Below are 10,034 nucleotides of genomic sequence, written 5' to 3' on the forward strand. Positions count from 1 at the left end.
CTAATGGACTTTAAACGACCCTCCCCGGAAGTCGACAGACTCTAAAATGTTCCCGACGACAGGTCCTTGGCTCGACCCCTTGAGCGCCTTGCGTCGCCATAGTCAGTTGTAATCTTGATTGACTGATGGCTATACTTTGACTTTCGCCTTATCCAAGCCTCGGTCAAAGTGGGGGCTCAGAGATACCTCATTTTCGCACCTCCGCAAACCACCCGGTGATGATTGGGCCGCATGTTTGATACGCGAAGCGATTAGTAATGTGATTCGTAAGATTATCGTCAAGTGATTGCTCAAATATTAATGTCGACCTCTTAGTTGTCATCTACGTCCCGATACGGTCGTTTGTGATAATTAGAGTACATTCGAGTCCGGGTCAAAAACCGTCTCCATTTTCTGATAACCGTTAAATCCCGAGTCAGAATGTTCTGGAATGTCCCGGATATTTCTATTCCATATTTCACAAATCTTATCTTTTGGCAAATAATATCCCGTAATATTCATATAAGATATTAAGGAAATCGAATTATTTCCATCCTACCATAACTCAAACGCGGAAATCTTTCTTCAGCAGGAGGAAACCTCCTGGGAATAGACGCAGCAGGTGCTGCGCCTCTTCCAAGAGACGCAGTGGCTGCTGCGCCTCTTCCCAGGCCCTTTTCTGCGTGTTCCTCGTATATTTTTCATATCTTTCCGAGATTCACTTCCAAAGAGTCTCCGAAACCCTAATTCCTTCACGTGATTAGTATAAATAGGAGCCTTCGCTCCTCATATTTCTCACGCGAGTGTCCGCCCTTCTCTTCTCCCTTTGCATTCTAGACTTTGTTCTTACTTATTGGCGTCTACGTGCTTGAACTTTCGACCACGTAAGCTCGGATCTTTCCGGGTACCAGCCTCTCCATTGCATGACCGACCACTTTGACCAACTACACATAATCAACTTAATTTAATCAATCGTTTTCCTCTTACGAGGGCACCCTCTTTGCATTCGCGTCGAGCATCACTAATCGATATCTTAGTTCTTCTCGTTTCGTCAACATGTAAGTCTGAGGGTGTATAATCCTTATTTATTTATTGTATTTTAATTATTGTATCATCACCAATTGTAAGGTTTGCGTCGAAAATACCATTTAAAACCGATTTCTAAAACCCTTCGTTAAAACCTGTTTTTGCGGATTTCCAGTAAATAACCGTCGAGAAAGGACGCAGCAACTGCTGCGCCTCTTCGAAGGAGCGCAGTTCCTGCTGCGCCTCTTCGTGAGGGCCGCGCATTTCTGCTTCCTTTCTTCTTCGTTTGTCCTCTGTAATTCGTGTCCAAAATTCTTTCCTTTGTTTGTTCGTTCGTTAATTCTTCATCGTAACATACAAATCACATGTATATATTATTCATCGTCTTTAATATGTTCATAAATCCGACTTAAATCCCTTATAATTCATATTTGCGGGTTTTCGTCATTAAATTCAATTCCGGGTTGTAGAGATTCAATTTGTTCATATTGGGTTTCTGGAATTCGCCTTTGATAAATTTTCATCTGTCTTTTGTCATGTTCATCGCATATTCGTCATTAATCCATCGCATCTAACCTAATTGATTGATTTAATTTGTTTGACTCATTAATATTTTTTCACTTCTATCATTATTCCATCTTATGCTCATTCGTTCATAATTCCGTCTTATCCATGTTTTACTGTTTTCACGATCCATTCATATGTTAAATAACATGCTAATCACTTTCATCCGAGTAAATATCATCAATCGATCATTAAATTCACCAATTAACGTTAACGGCTTGCAATTACGGCTTCACGGCCGGGGGCCGAGCCAAAGGCAACGGACGGAGCGTCTGCTGCGCTATTCAAGGGGACGCAGCTCTCTGCTGCTGTTTCTGGCCGAGTTCTGTCACACGAACTCCGTTTACGCCTTGACCTAGTTTAATTAGCTTACATATTAACTAACTATTAACCGTAATATCACGCTAATTCTTGTTCGTTTATTTCTTTCTTTTATTCCTTTATTCGTTTTCTCAAATTATCCGTTTTAAAGGTATTTTCGACATAAATCGCCTAATCCATTGTAATTATTGTAATTTTCATCATTGTAATTTATAATTATTGTATTTCTTTTATTGCTTGTATGTTTTCACATGTAATTGAACATTAAATCCTACTTTGACCCAATTGTTTGCTAATTACGTGTCCACCGACTTAGTATTAATTCTCACATGTTAGGATTAAAACTTGGATGTTGCATTGCATGCATATAGCCGACGATATATCAAGTACGAATAACTTCCCTAATCATTAGTAGAGGCCGCTATCGAGGCGGGCGGGATTAGGTGTTCGATCAAAAGAGCTTCCTAATCGTACCCCTCCCCTTACTCCGGATCTCCGTGAGCACCCGTGTTCATTGGCATCCACGAGAGTCATTCTAGACATAGAATGCTAAGGGTAACGATTGCTTAGTGTTCATGTCTTTACTTTGTGTCTTGACATGACACGAGGTACTCGAACGGTTCCAATTTCCCATAAAAATTGGTGGCGACTCCGTACAAAAATGCAAACGCTTGTTTCGTTCTCACCAAGCGCCCCCGTGGGCGGCCCGCTGTCCACACCATGTAATGTGTATCTACACCTTATGTGAAAGGCAAACCCGTGATTCTCATCAGAGTATTAAAATAGCATAATGGATAGGGAAAAAAATACCAACCTGACTTAAAAAAGCAGGCTTGTTTTATGTCGTCGTTTCCCATCAATGACAATTTATGGCTTCAGGCAACATAATTTGTGTAATTAAGGTTAAATCAAGATGAATAGATAGGTTAGTAAAATAATAACTGAGACCTAAAATATAAACTGAACTTCCATGTCCAAGTTATCCCCCAATTTCGGTGCCCTTAAAATGCAAATTCCGCTACCTACAGCAGTTTCGAGTAGACCTTCAAACCTCATGAGTAATAGGCCATCATCCTTAACATAGATTCTGAAGTCGTTCGGTAGAAGCGGCTTGTTAGATCCAAGAATAGGAAATATATCAAAATGCAAAAGAACCTGCAACATTTATGAAGTTCAAGAAGTCATTATCTGTATACCACAATTCAATAGAAAGGCAGTTATTTATTTAGGACAGAACACTGGACATTCGACTTCCAAAATTCAATTGACGATTCTGTACAACTGTCAAACCAAAAACAATGGGAGATCAATGCAAATCTAAAAAACGGCATGCTACTGTTGCTAATCTAAATTATTTACTATCTTATAAACCGCAGCTATGTCAAATGTCCTATAAATATTAAATTCACCATAATCTCAGATAACAGGGTAACTTCATTCTCGTTTTCAAACACCTTTTTGCACAACCAACAGCTGGATTACGAAGATGACAATTTTTTATGCAATCAACATAATTTGTCACACTTGGGCATTCATGTGCAAACCAAAAAAGTTAATTACGAACAAGTTGGTCCTGTCATAGACAATCAATCTATTTGTATTTCCTTACTAAAAAAATGTCCAGAGTGTTCTGTAAGCCTAATTTATGATTAAATTTACACAAATTCTCATTTGTGACGGTCGATATCCGTCACAAGCTTGTGACGGGTCAAATAAAACCCACATGGGAGGATAAAGACAAGTCATTTGTTATTCCCTATGCATTCTACTTTTTGTCTTACTACCTATGTGAGTGATATTTGATCCGTCACAAGCTTATGACGGATATATCCGTCACAAGTGAGACCTATTGTTAAATTTAATGGTTTACTCACTTTCACATACTTTTAATGGAAACAGCTGGATTTTTTTCGTAAATTTGTCATTCTCAACTTTATCTAATCTTTTCAGGATTTCACTCAGGGGTTTGGCTGAACTTTGTTAAACATTAGAGAAATTTGGTTGAACCAATATTACTGCTGCACTTTGTTGAAAGTAGGCTGCGTGCACAAAATAACTCCAACTGTCCAAGAGAACATTGTCACTGAGACAACACAACTTTATTTTTTACCATTTTACTCTCTTAAATTTGTGAAACTGTCAAAAATCCACACAAATGGATTCTCTAACCATATGCTCACAAAATATATTGGCATAGAGGTATCAAATCAGAAAACTACCTGAAACAATCCCATTAAAAAAAATTAAGAAAGTGTGACAAGGCTACTGACAACAATCCACCCATAAACATTAGAAAGGTGGTTTCAGATACACACCACCTTACTCCATGGTCATAAGCCATGACATAGATATTTTGCTTCGCTAAGACCCTTGATGGTGATGTAATGATTGTCTGCTACTTCACGATATGTATATGTGCAGAGTGTAGTGAACCATTTCCAATTTTTATACTTTACTCTAAAACCAAAGAGTATCTAGTATTTTGCCTCTACTCCAAACAAAACACAACACAAGACAAAAGCATCATAAGACAGCAAAAAGGTGAAGTATTACTAACCTTCGTAAAAGGAACACTCCACAAACTGATGATAATCTTATGGGAGTAAAAAAAAGCCATAATCCTCAAGGAGAATCTCCGCATAACTGTAATCAGCCGAAGAAAAGAACTGCTTAAGACGACTTGTGGGAAGTCCACTGGGAAACGATGTTGAATGAAAAGATTGCCAATTGAGGTAGCACATCTCCACATTTTGGCCTGAATCGAACAACCTTTTATTCAATTTGAAACGTTCTATACACTCCTCGCAGTGCTTTGCTAGTGGCATAACCTCAGTTCTTTCAGAGGACTAAGCTGTGACACTGAAACCTAAACCAGCAAACAGAACTATTATGGAAAGTAATCAAACAAGTAAAGGAAGACACTAAGCCGAGTTTAGAAATACATGTTTTTAGTGAGTCCATGACAATGGGAAGGTAACACTTATCCATAATTCAAATCTCGTGACAAGATGAAATATCAAATAAATTTAACAGGAAAGAGCACATAAAACAGAATAAAAACAACCAGCGTCTTTATTCACGAAGAGAAAGAAAGAAAGAAACTCTGACTTGAAAGAACAGGTTGGATACTGTTAATAACAATTGTCAGCGCAAGAAGTGGAGTGAGGTTATGTACGAGTTCTTGGACCTCCTTGCTGCTGCTAAAAACTGATGGGTATTGGGCTCGGAGTGCGAGGAGGGAAAGCAAAAAGGAGGAAGCCAATCATGAACGAAATTACGGTAGCGACCAGAACAGAAAATGTTGCTTCTCGTGGGCATGCTGCTCCGAGTTCATTTGATACACGAACGCTGAGAAAGTATATCTACATAAGTAATTTCCCTATCTGTTTTTCTAATCAACAATTTGATGAAAAAAGGTTTACGGAAGACCAACGTACTGCAACATTGAATCCAATTGGTACCATAACTGTCTATCCCAGTATGTTTATGCTGCAAATTAAAACAGTTTAATGTCATCATACACCTTACAAACACTTATTATAAGATAATTTACCATATCAAGTGATAGTGTCAAATATGTCGTGTCTAGTGTGACATTTTAGGTCGTTTATTCAAGTGTTGAGGCCAAGTTATGCACTAATCTTAGACATGCCGGCTAACTCTATTTCCTTGTAGTTTTGGTCACTTTTAGTTTTATCTTGGATTGTTCACCTCCTAAGACAAGTCAAGCATCCATGTCAAAGAGTCAAGGTGAAGAATTCATTTTGTATCAACCAAGGTAAAAATCCCGCACCAACCGAGCAATGACAAGTGAAATTGGGAAAGCAAAGGACCAAGCAAAGATTGCTAGTTTTACGTCAGAGTCCAGGGTAAAGCACAGCCTGCTCACTTTGCGCTGCCTGCGCCATCTTCAGAGGAGCCTGCGCATTTCTGTTTTAAACACGGGCTTGGCTCAATAAGTCCGTGTTTTGGGCTTAATTGAGACAACTTAACCTAGAGATGAGTGCATCCCTATATAAACCCCATGCATTTGAAGACCTAATGGACTACCTAATTATTGAATAATCTTAAAAGACTTGTATGAGAAGAACATTTAGTATTTGGGTGAAAGTTGTAAGCTTTTATTGGATTTTTATGTCAATCTTTCCACAATTCTTGGATTCACCCATGATTATGGAAGGCTAGACCTTTTCTTGGTGTAATTTGGTGAGACACTACTCTCCTTAAGTTTGTAAGAACCTCTTAATCTTTCCTCAATAATTATTACATGTTTCTTTGTTTTCATTGTTTATGTTGGATGTTATTATGTTAGGAGTCATGAACCTTGCATGTTAATCATCTTACTATTGCAATCCTTGTAGCAAGCTTGTACCTTTATGAAGTTGGATTAAAGTTTGTATCTTTGTGAGTGGAACTTGTATGTTAATCTTTGGGATAGTTGGATTAAGCCTCCTAAAGGATTAATCTTGGCACTTTTGTTTGGCTTTTGTTCTTAATGCTCTCTTATGAAAACCTTCTTGTGGTTTTCAATTAGGTGACCATATTAGTAGGACCAACTACTCTAGCTTAGGAGTAAGTAGTCACTATCTTACATAAGTAGTTGAGTAATTGTTGAGGGAAGAAAAAGAGAGGATCTTTATGCTTAGGAAGTAATTGTTGTTCCTTGTTACACCAAGTTTCCCCCTTATATTGATCTTTGCATATCAAGTGTTTGTTGGTTTGATTCTTAGGAAAGTTTACATCTTTAGTTTTGTTATGCTTGTTTCCAATCAAATGTCTTTCTCCATTTATGTCATCACTTGTTTACCATTGTTCATAATCATTGTTTGTTGATAAACTTAGTTAGTAAGTCTTAATTGTGGTTAGTGTCTTAATTAGTCCATAGATTCCTCATTGGGTGTTACATAGTTTACAATTCAAGTATTAGTTCAACTCCCTTCTCTTGGGTTCAACCCTTTACTTCCACTTTACTATTGTGTTAGTTTAAAGTTAGTAGAGTCAAGTTTAGGTTATAAATTATTAATTTGGTAGGCTAATTCTAGTATTTACGACACCTAGTACTTTATTTATCAAATTTTGGCGCCGTTACCGGGGAAGGCAACATAGCTAGAACTTGAAGTTGTGAACTTGTGTTTAGTTACTCTTATCTCCTTGTTATTTTTAGAAGTAATTGGTAGTTTTGATCTATCTTGTTTAGTGTGAAGGTTTATGCCTAGTTCTCAACAAGGTAGTGAAACCCCTTTTGACGGAGAAGACGAATTTGGAGCGTATTCTTGGTTATTCACAACCCCTTGGTATACTCGGGCACCAAGGGGAGAACAACTTGAAGAAGAGACCTTTGAACCACTTTCGGTTGATCCAATAGAAGTAGAATATCCACAAATGGCTAATGATACAAGCACCATCCGGGAGATCCGGGCAAGAAACTATGATACTCAACCTCTATGCATTGCCTACCCACCCATGGGAGCCAATGCAAATTTCGAGTTGAAAGGCTATTTCATCCACAATCTACCCAAGTTTCATGGGCATGCGGGGGATGACCCCAACCGTCATCTCTCCGAATTTCATATGATGTGTGAAGGTGCTATACCAAATGGTGTCATAGAAGACCAATTTAAGTTGCGAGCTTTTCCATTCTCCTTACTAGATGCGGCAAAGGATTGGCTATTCTACCTCCAACCGGGTACAATTCGTACTTGGAAGGACATGAAAGCGGCATTTCTTGAAAAATACTACCCCGATTCAAGACATAACCATGCCAAGAAAGCCATCACTTCTCCGGAACAAGATCCAAGTGAAAGCTTGTATGAGTATTGAGAAAGGTTCAAGAAGTTGGTTGCCCAATGTCCCTACCATGGACTAAGTGGTGATGATCTTTTGGTTAACTTTTGTGATGGTCTCACTCAACAATATCAAATTATGGTGAATGTCGCTACGGGTGGTGGGGTTGACAACTACTCCGTGGCGGAGGCAAATGAGATCATAGAAAGGTTGGCCGCTAGCATAAAGAACTATGGAAGAAGCCGGGGTCAAAGACTCTTAACTCCATTGAGACACCTTCTTCTTCCAACCACAAGCTTGAGAAAACCGTGGATGATCTCACAAAAATGGTTGCTCAACTAGTGGGAAACAATCAAGGAGGAGCACAAGGATCTAATGTGGAGTGCAATTTTTGTCAAGGTCCACACCCGATGGAAACTTGCCCTATCATGGAAGAACAAGGGATAAGCAAGGAAAACGTGAGTGCCATGATGCATGGTCAATATAACTCTAGGAACCCCCAATGGGGGAGGGTATTACAAGTATGACCCAAGTGGCAACACTTACAACATTGGGTCAAGGGACAACCCCAACCTTTCTTGGGGAGGGGATACCTCAAGAAGCTTTCAAAATGGCCAATTCAATCACTTGAGGAACTCCAACTCACAAGGTCAAAGCACAAATTATCAAAGAAACAACAATCTTCAACAACCAAAAGGAGGATCCTTCCAATTTGGAAACCAAGGACATCAAGGGAATTTCCAAGGTCACAACAAGAACTTCCAACAAGAAGGGGGCTTTTTCTCTCAAGGAGATGAAGATTTATCTACAAAAGAGATGTTTAAGTTGATCATGAAAGGGAAAGCCGAAAATACCAAAAGGTTTGACAAGATGGATGCGGACAAGCTTGTAAGTGATGCTAGGGTGAAAAATCTTGATATTCAACTTGGTCAACTTACACAAGAGATGGCCAAGAACAATCAAAAGAACTCCAATTTGATTCTATCTACAACATTTCCACCAAAGGAAAATGCAAGCTCAACGACCTTGAGGAAGGGGAGAACTCTAGAGTCCCCTCCAAAGAAAAAGAGGAAGACAAAGTCAAGAGACAAGGTGGTGGAAGTTGAGGAACAACTAGAAGAGGAGCTTGTGATTGAAAAAGAGAAAGAGACACCCTAAAAAGCTAATGGAGAAGAAGTAAAGAGTCCCTTGAGCAATGACAAAGGAAGGAAGGGAAACAACAACACCAAAGATCCTATTGAGGAGATTGAAAAAGAATATGTTGTGGAGGTACCCTTTCCTCATGCTCTCACACATTCTAAGAGGTTTGAAAGAGATGAGGATCTCTATGAAACCTTTAGAAAGTGTGAGGTGAACATCCCTTTACTTAATCTTTTAGAAGGTGTTCCGAGGTATGCAAAGTTTCTTAAGGAACTTTGCACGCCTAGGAGAAACCCAAGGAAGGGAGCCCACAAAGTAAAGGTAAGTGAACATGTCTCCGCCATTTTCAAAAAATCACTTCCAAAAAAATGTGGCGACTCAGGAATGTTTACCATACCATGCTCTATTGGGGACAAGAGCTTCACTCATGCTATGTTAGATCTTAGTGCATCAATCAATGTTATGCCTTATGCTTTATATGAGACCTTAGGACTCCCACCCTTGAATAAAACCGACGTAGTGATCCAACTTGTGGATTGCCCCAACATATACCCGAAGGGGATGGTGGAGGACGTATTGGTAGAGGTAGACCATTTGACCTTCCTGGCCGACTTCTATGTCCTTGACATAGAAGTTGACTCGAGGGCCACTCCAATCCTTTTGGGGAGGCCTTTCATGAAAACCTCCAAAACCAAAATTGATGTATCCAATGGAAATCTCACCCTGGAGTTTGACGGGAAGGAACTCACCTATAACATATATGATGCTATGAGACAACCAAATGATTTGCATTATTGCTATTTCTTGGATATAATAGAACCTATTGTCTCTCAAGTTTATAAATTGTGTCAAAGGGACCTCCTTGAGGTTGCCCTTACTAATGATTTGGGAAGAGAAGGGTTGCGTGTGTTGTTGCCTCATGATGTGCAGGAGTATTTCGAAAACTTGGAAAAAGAAGAGCTTTTCATTGGGAAGATAGCAATTGAGGATAGCAAAAATGAGGAGCGATGAAAAGCGCGACTGCGCGATTTAGCGCGACTGCGCAATTATTTGGACTCTGAGCAACTAGCCTTGCTCAACTCCTTTAATCAACAATGCCCATTCTTTCCTCTTGAAGCCAACCTAGAGAGACCCCTACCCTCCACCATAAAACCCCCAAAACATGAACCAAAGCCTCTTCTAAATCACCTCAAGTACATATTCTTGGGAACAAACAATAC

At 39.3% G+C, this 10,034-nt stretch overlaps 1 protein-coding gene across 1 annotated transcript; it reads left to right on the forward strand.

Moving 5' to 3' along the window:
- The first annotated feature begins 9,198 nt into the window (after positions 1 to 9,198).
- Positions 9,199 to 9,825, forward strand: LOC141617213 (uncharacterized). The gene has a single exon (XM_074434398.1). The coding sequence runs from the start codon at positions 9,199 to 9,201 to the stop codon at positions 9,823 to 9,825; it is 627 nt and encodes a 208-aa protein (XP_074290499.1).
- Positions 9,826 to 10,034: the final 209 nt, after the last annotated feature.

This window comes from Silene latifolia, chromosome X (assembly GCF_048544455.1).
Source record: "Silene latifolia isolate original U9 population chromosome X, ASM4854445v1, whole genome shotgun sequence".
In the NCBI taxonomy this organism is placed as follows: Eukaryota; Viridiplantae; Streptophyta; class Magnoliopsida; order Caryophyllales; family Caryophyllaceae; genus Silene; species Silene latifolia.

Bases quoted from the DNA above. Each gene is read 5' to 3' on its own strand.
- LOC141617213 (XM_074434398.1), top strand. From the start codon at position 9,199: ATGTTTACCATACCATGCTCTATTGGGGACAAGAGCTTCACTCATGCT.